This window comes from Coturnix japonica, unplaced genomic scaffold (genome assembly GCF_054131305.1).
Source record: "Coturnix japonica strain WE unplaced genomic scaffold, WE-NBRP24 Scf115, whole genome shotgun sequence".
Classification (NCBI taxonomy): Eukaryota; Metazoa; Chordata; class Aves; order Galliformes; family Phasianidae; genus Coturnix; species Coturnix japonica.
In genome coordinates, this window is record NW_028189018.1 from 149,831 (window position 1) to 170,156 (window position 20,326).

At 49.9% G+C, this 20,326-nt stretch overlaps 1 protein-coding gene across 1 annotated transcript in view; it reads right to left on the reverse strand.

The window, feature by feature from the left end:
* LOC146751192 (transcription factor 4-like) overlaps window positions 1-20,326 on the reverse strand; it is a gene marked incomplete at both ends in the record, with an annotated part of 89,733 nt that overhangs the window by 13,361 nt on the left and 56,046 nt on the right. The window contains 5 exons of the mRNA XM_085535290.1: window positions 3,277-3,444; window positions 7,591-7,667; window positions 9,912-9,990; window positions 10,199-10,260; window positions 12,313-12,433. Coding sequence (XP_085391416.1) covers window positions 3,277-3,444; window positions 7,591-7,667; window positions 9,912-9,990; window positions 10,199-10,260; window positions 12,313-12,433 — 507 coding nt within the window. The remainder of the gene's footprint in view (window positions 1-3,276; window positions 3,445-7,590; window positions 7,668-9,911; window positions 9,991-10,198; window positions 10,261-12,312; window positions 12,434-20,326) is intronic.

The window sequence follows — 20,326 nt, forward strand, 5'->3', positions numbered from 1 at the left end:
ATATAACCCCATATCGACCCTATATCCACCTCATATCCCATATAACCCCATATCGACCCCATATAGACCCTATATCGACCCCATATCCCATATAGACCCTATATCGACCCTATATAACCCCATATCGACCCCATACCCACCCTATATCGACCCCAAATCCCATATAACCCCATATCGACCCTATATAACCCCATATAACCCCATATAACCCCATATAGACCCTATATAACCCCATATCGACCCCATAGCGACCCTATATCCACCCCAAATCCCATATAACCCCATATAGACCCTATATAACCCCATATCGACCCTATATCCCATATAGACCCTATATGGACCCTATATAATCCCATAGCGACCCCATATCCCATATAGACCCCATAGCGACCCTATAAAACCCCAAATCCCATATAACCGCATATAGACCCTATATAACCCCATATCGACCCTATATAACCCCATATCGACCCTATATAGACCCTATATCCCACCCCAAATCCCATATAACCCCATATAACCCCATATCGACCCCATATCGACCCCATATCGACCCCATATCGACCCTATATCCACCCCAAATCCCATATAACCCCATATAGACCCCATATAACCCCATATAGACCCTATATAACCCCATATCGACCCCATATCCCATATAGACCCTATAAAACCCCATATAACCCCATATAACCCCATATCGACCCTATATCGACCCCATATCCCATATCGACCCCATATAACCCCATATCGACCCTATATCGACCCTATATCCCATATAGACCCCATATAACCCCATATCGACCCCATATCGACCCTATATCCCATATAACCCCATATCGACCCCATATCGACCCTATATCCCATATAGACCCTATATAACCCCATATCCCACCCTATATCGACCCTATATCCCATATAGACCCCATATCGACCCTATATCCACCCCAAATCCCATATAACCCCATATCGACCCTATACCCACCCTATATCGACCCTATATCCCATATAGACCCTATATAACCCCATATCGACCCTATATCGATCCTATATCCCATATAGACCCCATATCGACCCTATATAACCCCATATCGACCCCATATCGACCCCATATCCCATATAGACCCTATATAACCCCATATCGACCCTATATCGACCCCAAATCCCATATAACCCCATATAGACCCTATATAACCCCATATCCCCACCCTATAACCCTATATCGACCCTATATCGACCCCATATCGACCCTATATCCCATATAGACCCCATATCCCCACCCTATAACCCCATATCGACCCCAAATCCCATATAGACCCTATATAACCCCATATCGACCCCATATCGATCCCAAATCCCATATCGACCCCATAGCGACCCTATATCCACCCTATATCCCATATCGACCCCATATAACCCCAAATCCCATATAACCCCATATCGACCCTATACCCACCCTATATCGACCCCATATAACCCCATATCGACCCCATATCCCATATAGACCCCATAGCGACCCTATATCGACCCCAAATCCCATATAGACCCCATAGCGACCCTATATTGACCCCAAATCCCATATAACCCCATATAGACCCTATATAACCCCATATCGACCCCATATCGACCCTATATAACCCCATATCGACCCCATATCCCATATCGACCCTATATAACCCCATACCCACCCTATATCGACCCTATATAACCCCATATTGACCCTATATCGACCCCATATAGACCCCATACCCACCCTATATCGACCCCATATCCCATATCGACCCTATATAACCCCATATCGACCCCATATAACCCCATATCGACCCTATATCCCATATAGACCCTATATAACCCCATATAGACCCCATATAACCCCATATCGACCCCATATCCCATATCGACCCTATATAACCCCATATCGACCCCATATCGACCCCATATCCCATATAGACCCTATATAACCCCATATAACCCCATATCGACCCTATATATCCCCATATCGACCCCATATCGACCCCAAATCCCATATAACCCCATATCGACCCCATATCGACCCCAAATCCCGTATAGACCCCATATAGACCCTATATCGACCCCATATCGACCCCATATCCACCCTATATCGACCCCAAATCCCATATAGACCCCATATAACCCCATATATCCCATATCGACCCTATATCGACCCTATATAACCCCATATCGACCCCATATCCCGTATTGACCCCATATCGACCCTATATCGACCCCATACCCACCCTATATCGACCCTATATCCCATATCGACCCCATATCGACCCTATATCCGATATAGACCCTATATGGACCCTATATAACCCCATATCGACCCCATATCCCATATAGACCCTATATAACCCCATATCGACCCCATATCCCATATCGACCCTATATAACCCCATATCGACCCCATATCGACCCCATATCCCATATAGACCCCATATAACCCCATATCGACCCCATATCGACCCCATATCCCATATAGACCCCATAGCGACCCTATATATCCCATATAGACCCTATAAAACCCCATATCGACCCTATATCGACCCTATATCCCATATAGACCCCATAGCGACCCTATATCCACCCCAAATCCCATATAGACCCCATACCCACCCTATATCGACCCCAAATCCCATATAGACCCCATATCGACCCCATATAACCCCATATCGACCCCATATCCCACCCCAAATCCCATATAACCCCTTATCGACCCCATATCGACCCTATATAACCCCATATCGACCCTATATCCCATATAGACCCTATATAACCCCATATCGACCCCATACCCACCCTATATCGACCCTATATCCCATATAGACCCCATATCGACCCTATATAACCCCATATCGACCCTATATCCCATATAGACCCCATATCCACCCCATATAACCCCATATCGACCCCATATAACCCCATATCGACCCTATATCCACCCCATATCCCATATCGACCCTATATAACCCCATATCGACCCCATATCGACCCCATATCCCACCCCAACCCTATATCGACCCTATATCGACCCTATATTGACCCTATATCCCATATAGACCCTATATCGACCCTATATAACCCCATACCCACCCTATATCGACCCCATATCCCATATAGACCCTATATAACCCCATATAGACCCCATATCGACCCCATAGCGACCCTATAAAACCCCATATCCCATATAACCCCATAGCGACCCTATATAACCCCAAATCCCATATAGACCCTATAAAACCCCATAGGACTCACCATGACCGTATGCCTTGCCATCAAGCCGACCCCATAAGCCGTCCCCGCGACCCCATTAACGGCCGACCCTATAAACGTCTCCCCCGTATTAGGGCCGACCCCGACCGCGTGGTTCCTCAATACGTGGATGGCGTCGTCCAGTCGTTCCAGCCTGTCCTCGATCCGACTCTGTTATAGGGTCGGATATAGGGTCGCTTATAGGGTCGGTTATAGGGTCGGGGTCCTAAATCCCATATAGCCACCCTATATCCACCCTATAACCCCATATATGGCCTCTATATCCTATTACGTCCCATATATCTCCCTATATCCCCCATATCTCCCCATAGGAGGGATCTATAGGGTCGGATATAGGGTCGCTTATAGGGTCGGTTATAGGGTCGGGGCCAGAAATCCCATATAAGAGGTCTATGGGACCCTATAACGACCCTATATCCCCTATACCCCCTTATGTTACCCTATATCCCCCTATATCCCCCTATATCCCCCTATATCCACCCTATATCCCCCTATATCCCCTATAGGGTCGCTTATAGGGTCGGTTATAGGGTCGGGGCCATAAATCCCATATAAGAGGTCTATAGGACCCTATAACGACCCTATATCCCCTATACCCCCCTATATACCCTATATCCACCCTATATCCCCCTATATACCCCTATATCCCCCTATATCCCCCTATATCCCCCTATATCCCCTATAGGGTCGGTTATAGGGTCGGTTATAGGGTCGGGGCCAGAAATCCCATATAAGAGGCCTATAGGATCCTATAACGACCCTATATCCCCCCTATATCCTATTACGTCCCCTATATCCCCCTATATCGCCCTATATCCCCTATAGGGTCGGTTATAGGGTCGGTTATAGGGTCGGATATAGGGTTGGATATAGGGTCGGTTATAGGGTCGGATATAGGGTCAGATATAGGGTCGGATATAGGGTCGGTTATAGGGTCGGGTATAGGGTCGCTTATAGGGTCGGTTATAGGGTCGGGGTCCTAAATCCCATATAGCCACCCTATATCCACCCTATAACCCCCTATATGGCCCCTATACCCCATTACGTTACCCTATATCCCCCTATATCCCCTATATCCCCTATAGGGTCGGTTATAGGGTCGGATATAGGGTCGCTTATAGGGTCGGTTATAGGGTCGGGGCCAGAAATCCCATATATCCACCCTATATCCCCCTATAACGACCCTATATCCCCCTATATACCCTATATCGACCCTATAACCCCATATATCCCCCTATATCCACCCTATATCCCATATATCCCCCCTATATCCACCCTATATCCCCCTATATCCCCTATAGGGTCGGTTATAGGGTCGGTTATAGGGTCGGGGCCGTAAATCCCATATAAGAGGTCTATAGGACCCTATAACGACCCTATATCCACCCTATACCCCATATAACCCCCTATATACCCCCTATATCCCCCTATATCCCCCTATATCCACCCTATATCCCCCTATATCCCCTATAGGGTCGGATATAGGGTCGGATATAGGGTCGGGGTCAGAAATCCCATATAAGAGGCCTATAGGATCCTATATCCACCCTATATCCCCCTATGTTACCCTATATCCCCCTATATACCCCCTATATCCCCCTATATCCCCTATATCTCCCCATAGGGTCGGATATAGGGTCGGATATAGGGTCGGGTTATAGGGTCGGATATAGGGTCGGTTATAGGGTCGGATATAGGGTCAGATATAGGGTCGGATATAGGGTCGGATATAGGGTCGGTTATAGGGTCGGTTATAGGGTCGGATATAGGGTCGGTTATAGGGTCGGATATAGGGTCGGATATAGGGTCGGTTATAGGGTCGGTTATAGGGTCGGATATAGGGTCGGTTATAGGGTCGGTTATAGGGTCGGATATAGGGTCGGATATAGGGTCGGATATAGGGTCGGATATAGGGTCGGATATAGGGTCGGTTATAGGGTCGGATATAGGGTCGGATATAGGGTCGGATATAGGGTCGGTTATAGGGTCGGATATAGGGTCGGATATAGGGTCAGTTATAGGGTCGGATATAGGGTCGGTTATAGGGTCGGATATAGGGTCGGTTATAGGGTCGGATATAGGGTCGGTTATAGGGTCGGATATAGGGTCGGATATAGGGTCGAATATAGGGTCGGATATAGGGTCGGTTATAGGGTCGGATATAGGGTCGGATATAGGGTCGGTTATAGGGTCGGATATAGGGTCGGTTATAGGGTCGGATATAGGGTCGGATATAGGGTCGGTTATAGGGTCGGATATAGGGTCGGATATAGGGTCGGATATAGGGTCGGTTATAGGGTCGGTTATAGGGTCGGATATAGGGTTGGATATAGGGTCGGATATAGGGTCGGATATAGGGTCGGATATAGGGTCGGTTATAGGGTCGGGTATAGGGTCGCTTATAGGGTCGGTTATAGGGTCGGGGCCCTAAATCCCATATATCCACCCTATATCCACCCTATAACCCCCTATATGGCCTCTATACCCCCCCTATATACCCTATATACCCCTATATCCCCCCATTACCCCGATCCGACTCTGTTATAGGGTCGGTTATAGGGTCGCTTATAGGGTCGGTTATAGGGTCGGGGCCATAAATCCCATATAGCCACCCTATATCCACCCTATAACCCCCTATATGGCCTCTATACCCCCCCTATATACCCTATATACCCCTATATCCCCCCATTACCCCGATACGACTCTGTTATAGGGTCGGTTATAGGGTCGCTTATAGGGTCGGTTATAGGGTCGGGGCCAGAAATCCCATATAAGAGGCCTATAGGACCCTATAACGACCCTATATCCCCCTATATCCTATTATGATACCCTATATCCCCCTATATACCCCTATATCCCCCTATATCCACCCTATATCCCCCTATATCCTCTATAGGGTCGGTTATAGGGTCGGTTATAGGGTCGGGGCCAGAAATCCCATATAAGCGGCCTATAGGACCCTATAACGACCCTATATCCCCCTATATCCCCTATACCCCCTATATCCCCCTATATCCACCCTATATCCACCCTATATCCCCCTATATCCCCTATAGGGTCGCTTATAGGGTCGGTTATAGGGTCGGGGCCAGAAATCCCATATAAGCGGCCTATGGGACCCTATAACGACCCTATATCCCCCCTATACCCCATTACGTTACCCTATATCCCCCTATATCCCCCTATATCCCCCTATATCCCCTATATCTCCCCATAGGGTCGGATATAGGGTCGGATATAGGGTCGGTTATAGGGTCGGGGCCATAAATCCCATATAAGAGGTCTATAGGACCCTATAACGACCCTATATCGACCCTATAACCCCCTATATACCCTATATCGACCCTATATCACCCTATATCCCCCTATATCCCCCTATATCCCCTATAGGGTCGGTTATAGGGTCGGTTATAGGGTCGGGGTCATAAATCCCATATAAGAGGCCTATAGGATCCTATAACGACCCTATATCCACCCTATATCCCCTATATCCCCCTATATCCCCCTATATCCCCCTATATCCCCCTATATCCACCCTATATCCCCCTATATCCCCTATAGGGTCGGATATAGGGTCGGTTATAGGGTCGGGGCCCTAAATCCCATATAAGAGGTCTATAGGACCCTATAACGACCCTATATCCCCCTATATCCTATTATGATACCCTATATCCCCCTATATCCCCCTATATCCCCCTATATCCCCCCTATATCCCCCTATATCCCCTATAGGGTCGGATATAGGGTCGGTTATAGGGTCGGGGCCATAAATCCCATATAAGAGGTCTATAGGATCCTATAACGACCCTATATCCCCTATAACCCCCTATATGGCCTCTATACCCCCCCTATATACCCTATATACCCCTATATCCCCCCATTACCCCGATGCGACTCTGTTATAGGGTCGGTTATAGGGTCGCTTATAGGGTCGGTTATAGGGTCGGGGCCAGAAATCCCATATAAGCGGCCTATAGGATCCTATAACGACCCTATATCCCCCTATATCCTATTACGTCCCCTATATCCACCCTATATCCACCCTATATCCCCCTATATCCACCCTATATCCCCCTATATCCCCTATAGGGTCGCTTATAGGGTCGGTTATAGGGTCGGGGCCATAAATCCCATATAAGAGGTCTATAGGACCCTATAACCCCCCTATATGGCCCCTATACCCCCTATATACCCTATATAACCCCATATATCCCCCTATATCCTATTAAATCCCCTATATATCCCCTAAATCCTATTAAATCCCCTATATCCCCCCCCCCCTATATAGGAACCTACCAACGAATGGAGGGGCCCATCGTAATGGGGGGACGTCGAAGCTTGGCCGCCATTTCTAGACCATACAGCCGGGCCTCCTATAGGAAAAAAGGGGGATTTTAGGGTTTTTTGGGGTCATTTTAGGGTTTTATGGGGTCGTTTTAGGGTTTTATGGGGTGATAATAGGGTTTTATGGGGGAATTTTGGGGTTAAAAGCGGGGATTTAGGGTTAAATTTGAGGTAGGCCCAAGACTGCGGCCTAGTCGGGCCTAGTCGGGCCTAGTAGGCCCAGCCCTATAGAGGGGTGTTATTAAAAGGGATTTTGGGGTTAAAAAGGGGGATTTTAGGGTTTTATGGGGTGATTTTAGGGTTTTATAGGGTCATTTTGGGGTTTTATGGGGTGATAATAGGGTTTTATGGGGGAATTTTGGGGTTAAAAGCGGGGATTTAGGGTTAAATTTGAGGTAGGCCCAAGATTGCGGCCTAGTCGGGCCTAGTCGGGCCTAGTAGGCCCAGCCATATAAATGGGGGTAAATAAAGGGGATTTTGGGGTAAAAAATGGGGATTTTGGGGTTTTATGTGGTGATTTTGGGGTTTTTAGGGGTAATTTTGGGGTTAAATAGGGAGATTTTGGGGTTTTAAGGGGTGATTTTGGGGTTAAAATGGGGGATTTAGGGTTAAATTTGAGGTAGGCCCAAGATTGCGGCCTAGTCGGGCCTAGTCAGGCCTAGTAGGCCCAGCCCTAAAGAGGGGTGTTATTAAAAGGGATTTTAGGGTTTTATGGGGTGATTTTAGGGTTTTATGGGGTGATTTTAGGGTTTTATAGGGTCATTTTGGGGTTTTATGGGGTGATAATAGGGTTTTATGGGGGAATTTTGGGGTTAAAATGGGGGATTTAGGGTTAAATTTGAGGTAGGCCCAAAACTGCGGCCTAGTCGGGCCTAGTCGGGCCTAGTAGGCCCAGGCATATAAAGGGCGGTTAATAAAGGGGATTTTGGGGTTAAAAAGGGGGATTTTAGGGTTTTATGGAGTGATTTTAGTGTTTTATGGGGTGATTTTGGGGTTAAATAGGGAGATTTTGGGGTTTTATGGGGGAATTTTGGGGTTAAAACGGGGGATTTAGGGTTAAATTTGAGGTAGGCCCAAGACTGCGGCCTAGTCGGGCCTAGTCGGGCCTAGTAGGCCCAGCCATATAAAGGGGTGTTAATAAAGGGGATTTTGGGGTGAAAAAGGGGGATTTTAGGGTTTTATGGGGTGATTTTAGGGTTTTTAGACGTAATTTTGGGGTTTTATGGGGTGATTATAGGGTTTTTAGGGGGGATTTTGGGGTTAAAAGCGGGGATTTAGGGTTGGATTTGAGGTAGGCCCAAGACTGCGGCCTAGTCGGGCCTAGTCGGGCCTAGTAGGCCCAGCCATATAAAGGGGGGTTAATAAAGGGGATTTTGGGGTTAAAAAGGGGGATTTTGGGGTTTTTTGGGGTCATTTTAGGGTTTTTAGGGGTAATTTTGGGGTTAAATTGGGTGATTTGGGGGTTTTATGGGGTGATTTTGGGGTTAAAATGGGGGATTTAGGGTTAAATTTGAGGTAGGCCCAAGATTGCGGCCTAGTCGGGCCTAGTCGGGCCTAGTAGGCCCACACCAGGTTTATATGGGATCTATGGGGTTTATATGGGATCTATGGGGTTTATATGGGATCTATGGGGTTTATATGGGATCTATATGGGATCTATGGGGTCTATATGGGATCTATGGGGTATATATGGGATCTATGGGGTTTATATGGGATCTATGGGGTTTATATGGGATCTATGGGGTTTATATGGGGTCTATATGGGATCTATGGGATCTATATGGGATCTATGGGGTATATATGGGATCTATGGGGTTTATATGGGATCTATGGGGTTTATATGGGATCTATGGGGTCTATATGGGATCTATGGGGTTTATATGGGATCTATATGGGATATATGGGATCTATATGGGATCTATGGGGTTTATATGGGATCTATGGGGTATATATGGGATCTATGGGGTTTATATGGAATCTATGGGGTATATATGGGATCTATGGGGTATATATGGGATCTATGGGGCTTATATGGGATCTATGGGGTTTATATGGGATCTATATGGGATCTATGGGGTTTATATGGGATCTATGGGGTATATATGGGATCTATATGGGATCTATGGGGTTTATATGGGATCTATGGGGTATATATGGGATCTATGGGGGATATATGGGATCTATGGGGTTTATATGGGATCTATGGGGTTTATATGGGATCTATGGGGTTTATATGGGATCTATGGGGTTTATATGGGATCTATGGGACCCACCTGTTAACGAAGGGGGCGAAGCCACCGGGGTCGACGGGTTGGATGGGAAGCTGGCATTGGTGTGATCCGGCGAATAAATCTGCATAAATTACCATCTCATTAGCATATCATTAATAGCTAATGAATACGAGACCCCATAGAGACCCTATATCCCCTATTAGAATCAATAGGGGGGGTTGATATATAGGGTATGGGGGGGGTCCCCATTGACTTCTATGGCCCCGTTAATTAATGATATGAATAAATGAATATTAATTAGGGTTAATTAGTTAATTAAGGCTCATTACGGATGCGAGTGCTTTGCCCAATGCGTCGCCTGTCTGGGAACTTCCGGCTCCTCCCCTATTTCCTATAGGGGAAAAAAAACCCTATTAATCCCATATAACCCCATAGAACCCCATAGGACCCTATAGGGACCCCATAGAGACCCCATAGGACCCTATAGACCCTATAGAACCCCATAGAGACCCCATAGGACCCCATAGACCCCCATAGAGACCCCATAGGACCCTATAGGACCCTATAGAACCCCATAGGACCCCATAGACCCTATAGGGACCCCATAGAACCCCATAGAGACCCCATAGGACCCCATAGGACCCCATAGGACCCTATAGACCCCATAGAACCCCATAGAACCCCATAGAGACCCCATAGGACCCCATAGACCCTATAGGGACCCCATAGGACCCCATAGACCCTATAGACCCCATAGAACCCCATAGACCCCATAAAACCCCATTAAACCCCATAGAGACCCCATAGGACCCTATAGGACCCTATAGACCCCATAGAACCCCATAGAGACCCCATAGGACCCCATAGACCCTATAGGGACCCCATAGACCCTATAGGGACCCCATAGGACCCCATAGACCCTATAGGGACCCCATAGGACCCCATAGAGACCCATAGAGACCCCATAGGACCCTATAGGACCCCATAGAGACCCCATAGACCCCATAGAACCCCATAGAGACCCCATAGGACCCCATAGGACCCTATAGACCCCATAGAACCCCATAGAGACCCCATAGGACCCCATAGGACCCTATAGGACCCTATAGACCCCATAGAACCCCATAGAGACCCCATAGAGACCCCATAGAACCCCATAGACCCTATAGGGACCCCATAGACCCTATAGAACCCCATAGAGACCCCATAGGACCCTATAGGACCCTATAGACCCCATAGAACCCCATAGAACCCCATAGAACCCCATTAAAACCCTATTAATCCCATAGAACCCCATAGAACCCCATAGAACCCCATAGAGACCCCATAGGACCCTATAGGACCCTATAGGACCCCATAGAGACCCCATAGGACCCTATAGGGACCCCATAGACCCTATAGGGACCCCATAGGACCCCATAGACCCTATAGGGACCCCATAGACCCTATAGGGACCCCATAGGACCCCATAGACCCTATAGGGACCCCATAGGACCCCATAGAACCCCATAGAGACCCCATAGGACCCCATAGGGACCCCATAGACCCTATAGACCCCATAGACCCTATAGGACCCTATAGACCCCATAGAACCCCATAGAGACCCCATAGGACCCCATAGACCCTATAGAGACCCCATAGACCCTATAGGGACCCCATAGACCCTATAGGGACGCCATAGGACCACATAGGACCCCATAGACCCCATAGAACCCCATAGAACCCCATAGAGACCCCATAGACCCTATAGGGACCCCATAGACCCTATAGGGACCCCATAGACCCTATAGGGACCCCATAGGACCCTATAGGACCCTATAGACCCCATAGAACCCCATAGGACCCCATAGAGACCCCATAGAACCCCATAGAGACCCCATAGGACCCCATAGGACCCTATAGGACCCCATAGAGACCCCATAGGACCCTATAGGACCCCATAGACCCCATAGGACCCTATAGACCCCATAGAACCCCATAGAGACCCCATAGGACCCCATAGACCCATAGAGACCCCATAGAGCCCCATAGAACCCCATAGAGACCCCATAGGACCCCATAGACCCTATAGGGACCCCATAGACCCTATAGGGACCCCATAGAGACCCCATATGACCCTATAGGACCCTATAGACCCCATAGAACCCCATTAAACCCCATTAAACCCCATTAAACCCCATTAAACCCCATAAAACCCCATTAAACCCCATTAAACCCCATTAAAACCCTATTAATCCCATAGAACCCCATAGAACCCCATAGAACCCCATTAAACCCCATAGAACCCCATTAATCCCATAGAACCCCATAGAACCCCATTAAAACCCTATTAATCCCATAGAACCCCATAGAACCCCATAGAACCCCATTAAACCCCATAGAACCCCATTATAACCCCCAGCTCATTACGTATTCACGCATCTATTTGCATACATTAACTCACCCATCATCCCTTCCGTCCCATTGGCCGACGGGCTGCAGGCGGCCGCGTTGTATTGGCTGGTACCGCGATGGAAAGCCGCCATTGGTGGATTCAGATCGGCCGACGAATGGGAAGGGTAGGCCTGAAAGCAAGCGACCAATCAGAAGCTTCCCCATTCATTTCAATGGGGGTTTGGTCCCCCATTCATTTCAATGGGGGTTCGGTCCCCATTCATTTCAATGGGGGTTCGGTCCCCATTCATTTCAATGGGGGTTTGGTCCCCATTCATTTCAATGGGGCCCTATAGGGTCGACCCTATAACTTATAGGGTTTCGACCCTATAGACCCTATAACCGACCCTATAGACCCTATAGGGACCCTATAGACCCTATAGACACTATAGACCCTATAACCGACCCTATAGACCCTATAGGGACCCTATAGACCCTATAGACACTATAGACCCTATATCCGACCCCATAGACCCTATAGGGACCCTATAGACTCTATAGAGACCCCATAGAGCCCCATAGAGACCCATAGAGACCCCATAGAACCCCATAGGACCCCATAGAACCCCATAGGACCCTATAGAACCCCATAGAAACCCCATAGGACCCTATAGACCCTATAGGACCCTATAGACCCCATAGAGACCCATAGACCCCATAGACCCCATAGGACCCTATAGGACCCTATAGACCCTATAGAGACCCCATAGAGACCCATAGAGACCCCATAGACCCTATAGGGACCCCATAGGACCCCATATAACCCAATAGAGCCCCATAGGACCCCATAGAGCCCCATAGAGACCCCATAGGACCCCATAGAACCCCATAGAGACCCCATAGACCCCATAGGACCCCATAGAACCCCATAGGACCCTATAGGATCCCATAGACCCCATAGAACCCCATAGAGACCCCATAGACCCTATAGGGACCCTATAGACCCCATAAGACCCCATAGAACCCCATAGAGACCCCATAGAGACCCATAGAGACCCATAGAGACCCATAGACCCCATAGAGCCCCATAGAGACCCCATAGACACCCCATAGGACCCCATAGGACCCTATAGGGACCCCATAGACCCTATAGGGACCCCATAGACCCTATAGACCCCATAGAACCCCATAGAGCCCCATAGAGACCCCATAGACCCCATAGAGCCCCATTAAACCCCATAGACCCTATAGGGACCCCATAGGACCCCATAGACCCCATAGGACCCTATAGACCCCATAGAGACCCCATAGAACCCCATAGGACCCCATAGACCCCATAGACACCCCATAGACCCCATAGAGACCCCATAGGACCCCATAGAACCCCATAGAGACCCCATAGAACCCCATAGACCCTATAGGACCCTATAGACCCCATAGAGACCCATAGAACCCTATAGGGACCCCATAGAACCCCATAGAACCCTATAGGACCCCATAGAACCCCATAGAGACCCCATAGAACCCCATAGAGACCCATAGAACCCCATAGAACCCCATAGAGACCCCATAGACCCCATAGAACCCCATAGAGAACCCATAGGACCCTATAGACCCCATAGAGCCCCATAGACCCCATAGAACCCCATAGAGACCCCATAGACCCCATAGGACCCCATAGGACCCTATAGGACCCTATAGGACCCCATAGACCCCATAGAGACCCCATAGACCCTATAGGACCCCATAGACCCCATAGGACCCCATAGACCCCATAGAGACCCCATAGACCCCATAGAACCCCATAGAAACCCCATAGGACCCCATAGACCCCATAGGACCCTATAGGGACCCCATAGAACCCCATAGGACCCTATAGGGACCCCATAGAACCCCATAGGACCCCATAGACCCTATAGGACCCCATAGACCCCATAGGACCCCATAGAACCCCATAGAACCCCATAGGACCCCATAGACCCCATAGAGACCCTATAGAGACCCCATAGACCCCATAGAGACCCATAGAGACCCCATAGAACCCCATAGAGCCCCATAGACCCCATAGGACCCTATAGACCCCATAGGACCCCATAGACCCCATAGAGACCCCATAGAACCCTATAGGACCCTATAGGACCCTATAGACCCCATAGAAACCCCATAGGACCCCATAGACCCTATAGGGACCCATAGACCCCATAGAACCCCATAGGACCTCATAGGGCCCCATAGGACCCCATAGAGCCCCATAGGGACCCCATAGACCCCATAGAAACCCCATAGAGCCCCATAGAGACCCCATAGACCCTATAGGGACCCTATAGACCCCATAGGACCCCATAGAGCCCCATAGAACCCCATAGAGACCCCATAGGACCCTATAGACCCTATAGACCCCATAGAACCCCATAGAGACCCCATAGAACCCCATAGACCCCATAGAGACCCCATAGAGACCCCATAGACCCCATAGGACCCCATAGACCCTATAGGACCCTATAGACCCCATAGAAACCCCATAGAACCCCATAGAGACCCATAGAGACCCATAGAGCCCCATAGAGACCCATAGAGACCCATAGGGACCCCATAGGACCCTATAGGACCCTATAGACCCCATAGACACCCCATAGGACCCCATAGACCCTATAGGGACCCCATAGAGCCCCATAGGACCCCATAGGACCCTATAGGACCCTATAGACCCTATAGGGACCCCATAGGACCCTATAGGACCCTATAGACCATATAGACCCCATAGGACCCCATAGAACCCCATAGAGACCCCATAGAGCCCCATAGAACCCCATAGGACCCCATAGACCCCATAGAGACCCCATAGGACCCCATAGAGACCCCATAGACCCTATAGGACCCTATAGGCCCCATAGAACCCCATAGAGACCCCATAGGACCCCATAGACCCCATAGGACCCCATAGAGACCCCATAGGACCCCATAGACCCTATAGGGACCCTATAGGGACCCCATAGACCCTATAGACCCTATAGGGACCCCATAGGACCCTATAGGACCCTATAGACCCCATAGAACCCCATAGAGACCCATAGAGCCCCATAGAACCCCATAGAGCCCCATAGACCCTATAGGGACCCCATAGACCCCATAGAGACCCCATAGAGACCCCATAGACCCTATAGACCCTATAGGACCCCATAGAGACCCCATAGAGACCCCATAGACCCCATAGAGCCCCATAGAGACCCCATAGACCCCATAGAGACCCCATAGACCCCATAGGACCCTATAGGACCCCATAGACCCTATAGGGACCCTATAGGACCCCATAGGACCCTATAGGACCCCATAGACCCTATAGGACCCCATAGGACCCTATAGGGACCCTATAGGACCCTATAGACCCCATAGAGCCCCATAGGACCCCATAGAACCCCATAGAGACCCCATAGGACCCCATAGACCCTATAGGGACCCCATAGGACCCTATAGGACCCTATAGGACCCCATAGACCCCATAGAGACCCCATAGGACCCCATAGAGACCCATAGAACCCCATAGACCCTATAGGGCCCCCATAGGACCCTATAGACCCCATAGAGACCCCATAGGACCCTATAGGACCCTATAGACCCTATAGGGACCCCATAGACCCCATAGAACCCCATAGAGACCCCATAGGACCCTATAGACCCCATAGAGACCCCATAGACACCCCATAGAGACCCCATAGAGACCCCATAGAACCCCATAGAGACCCCATAGACCCCATAGGACCCCATAGGACCCTATAGGACCCTATAGGACACTATAGAGCCCCATAGACCCTATAGGGACCCCATAGAACCCCATAGGGCCCCATAGGGACCCCATAGAACCCCATAGACCCTATAGGGACCCCATAGGACCCTATAGACCCTATAGGGACCCCATAGGACCCTATAGGACCCTATAGACCCCATAGAACCCCATAGAGACCCCATAGGACCCCATAGACCCCATAGGATCCCATAGGACCCCATAGAGACCCCATAGGACCCTATAGGACCCCATAGACCCTATAGGGACCCCATAGACCCCATAGGACCCCATAGGACCCCATAGAAACCCCATAGACCCCATAGAGACCCCATAGAGCCCCATAGACCCCATAGGACCCCATAGAGACCCCATAGAGCCCCATAGACCCTATAGGACCCTATAGGACCCCATAGGACCCCATAGAGACCCAATAGGACCCCATAGACCCCATAGGACCCCATAGAACCCCATAGGACCCCATAGACCCTATAGGGACCCTATAAGACCCCATAGACCCTATAGGACCCTATAGGACCCTATAGGGACCCCATAGGACCCTATAGGACCCTATAGGACCCTATAGGACCCCATAGACCCCTATAGGGACCCCATAGACCCCATAGGACCCTATAGGACCCTATAGGGACCCCATAGAACCCCATAGAGACCCCATAGGACCCCATAGACCCTATAGAGACCCCATAGGACCCCATAGACCCCATAGAAACCCCATAGACCCTATAGGACCCCATAGGACCCCATAGACCCTATAGGACCCTATAGGACCCCATAGACCCTATAGGACCCCATAGAGACCCCATAGAACCCCATAGAACCCCATAGAGACCCATAGACCCCATAGACCCCATAGAAACCCCATAGGACCCCATAGACCCCATAGGACCCTATAGGACCCCATAGAACCCTATAGGACCCTATAGGACCCCATAGACCCCATAGAAACCCCATAGACCCTATAGGGACCCTATAGGACCCTATAGGACCCTATAGGACCCCATAGACCCTATAGACCCCATAGACCCCATAGGACCCTATAGGACCCCATAGACCCTATAGGGACCCCATAGGACCCCATAGACCCTATAGGGACCCCATAGGACCCTATAGGACCCTATAGGACCCTATAGACCCTATAGGGACCCCATAGAACCCCATAGGGACCCCATAGAGACCCATAGAACCCCATAGAACCCCATAGGACCCCATAGACCCCATAGAGACCCCATAGACCCCATAGACCCCATAGAGACCCCATAGGACCCTATAGACCCTATAGGGACCCCATAGAACCCCATAGGACCCCATAGACCCCATAGGACCCCATAGAGACCCCATAGGACCCCATAGACCCCATAGGACCCTATAGGACCCTATAGGACCCCATAGACCCTATAAGACCCCATAGACCCCATAGGACCCTATAGGACCCTATAGACCCCATAGGACCCCATAGACCCTATAGGGACCCCATAGACCCCATAGAGACCCCATAGGACCCCATAGACCCCATAGAAACCCCATAGGACCCCATAGACCCCATAGGACCCTATAGGACCCCATAGGACCCTATAGGACCCCATAGACCCCATAGAGACCCATAGAGACCCCATAGACCCCATAGACACCCCATAGGACCCCATAGAGAACCATAGAACCCCATAGAGACCCCATAGACCCCATAGGACCCCATAGACCCCATAGAACCCCATAGAGACCCCATAGACCCTATAGACCCCATAGGACCCCATAGACCCTATAGGGACCCCATAGACCCCATATAACCCCATAGAGACCCCATAGGACCCTATAAGACCCCATAGACCCCATAGGACCCCATAGAGCCCCATAGAGACCCCATAGGACCCTATAGGACCCCATAGACCCCATAGAGACCCCATAGACCCTATAGGGACCCCATAGACCCCATAGAACCCTATAGACCCCATAGGACCCCATAGACCCTATAGGGACCCCATAGGACCCTATAGGACCCCATAGAACCCTATAGGACCCCATAGACCCTATAGGACCCCATAGAGACCCCATAGGACCCCATAGAACCCTATAAGACCCTATAGAGATCCCATAGACCCCATAGAACCCCATAGGACCCCATAGGACCCTATAGGACCCTATAGGACCCTATAGACCCTATAGACCCTATAGAAACCCCATAGGACCCTATAGGACCCCATAGAGCCCCATAGGACCCCATAGACCCTATAGAACCCCATAGAGACCCCATAGAAACCCCATAGAACCCCATAGAACCCCATAGACCCCATAGGATCCTATAGGGACCCTATAGGACCCCATAGAACCCTATAGGACAACATAGAGACCCCATAGGACCCCATAGACCCCATAGACCCCATAGGACCCCATAGACCCTATAGGGACCCCATAGAACCCCATAGGACCCCATAGAACCCCATAGGACCCCATAGACCCTATAGAGACCCCATAGACCCCATAGGACCCTATAGACCCTATAGGGACCCTATAGGACCCCATAGACCCTATAGACCCCATAGAGCCCCATAGAGACCCCATAGACCCCATAGAGACCCCATAGAACCCCATAGAGACCCCATAGACCCTATAGGACCCCATAGGACCCTATAAGACCCTATAGGACCCTATAGACCCTATAGGACCCCATAGAGACCCCATAGAACCCCATAGAACCCCATAGAACCCCATAGGACCCTATAGGACCCCATAGGACCCCATAGACCCCATAGAGACCCCATAGACCCCATAGGACCCCATAGGACCCCATAGACCCCATAGGACCCTATAGGACCCTATAGGACCCCATTAAAACCCTATAGGACCCCATAGGACCCTATAGGACCCTATAGGACCCCATAGGACCCTATAGGACCCTATAGGACCCTATAGACCCTATAGGGACCCTATAGACCCCATAGGACCCCATAGGACCCCATAGGACCCCATAGACCCCATAGAGACCCTATAGGACCCTATAGGACCCCATAGAGCCCCATAGGACCCCATAGGGACCCCATAGAACCCCATAGAACCCCATAGAGACCCCATAGAAACCCCATAGGACCCCATAGACCCCATAGGACCCCATAGGACCCTATAGGGACCCCATAGACCCTATAGGACCCCATAGAACCCCATAGAGACCCCATAGACCCCATAGACCCTATAGAACCCTATAGGACCCTATAGACCCCATAGACCCTATAGGGACCCTATAGGACCCTATAGACCCCATAGACCCCATAGAACCCCATAGAGCCCCATAGAGCCCCATAGAGACGCATAGACCCTATAGGACCCTATAGGACCCTATAGAACCCCATAGACCCCATAGGACCCTATAGGGACCCCATAGACCCTATAGGGACCCTATAAGACCCCATAGACCCCATAGAGACCCATAGAACCCCATAGAACCCCATAGAGCCCCATAGGACCCCATAGACCCTATAGGACCCCATAGGACCCCATAGACCCTATAGGACCCCATAGACCCCATAGGACCCTATAGGGACCCCATAGGACCCCATAGGACCCTATAAGACCCCATAGACCCCATAGGACCCTATAGGACCCCATAGGACCCTATAGACCCCATAGAGACCCCATAGAGACCCCATAGGACCCCATAGGACCCCATAGAGACCCATAGAGCCCCATAGAGCCCCATAGAAACCCCATAGGGCCCCATAGAGCCCCATAGAGACCCCATAGGACCCCATAGACCCTATAGGGACCCTATAGACCCCATAGAGACCCCATAGGACCCCATAGACCCCATATAACCCCATAGAACCCCATAGAGACCCCATAGACCCCATAGAACCCCATAGGACCCCATAGACCCTATAGGGACCCCATAGAACCCCATAGAGACCCCATAGACCCCATAGGACCCCATAGAGCCCCATAGAACCCCATAGACCCTATAGGAACCCCATAGAGCCCCATAGACCCCATAGACCCTATAGGGACCCTATAGACCCCATAGGACCCCATAGAACCCCATAGAGACCCATAGAAACCCCATAGACCCCATAGACACCCCATAGAGCCCCATAGAGACCCCATAGAAACCCCATAGAGACCCATAGGACCCTATAGGACCCCATAGACCCTATAGGACCCCATAGGACCCTATAGAACCCCATAGAGACCCCATAGACCCTATAGGGACCCCATAGACCCTATAGGGACCCCATAGGACCCCATAGACACCCCATAGAACCCCATAGAGACCCCATAGAGCCCCATAGACCCCATA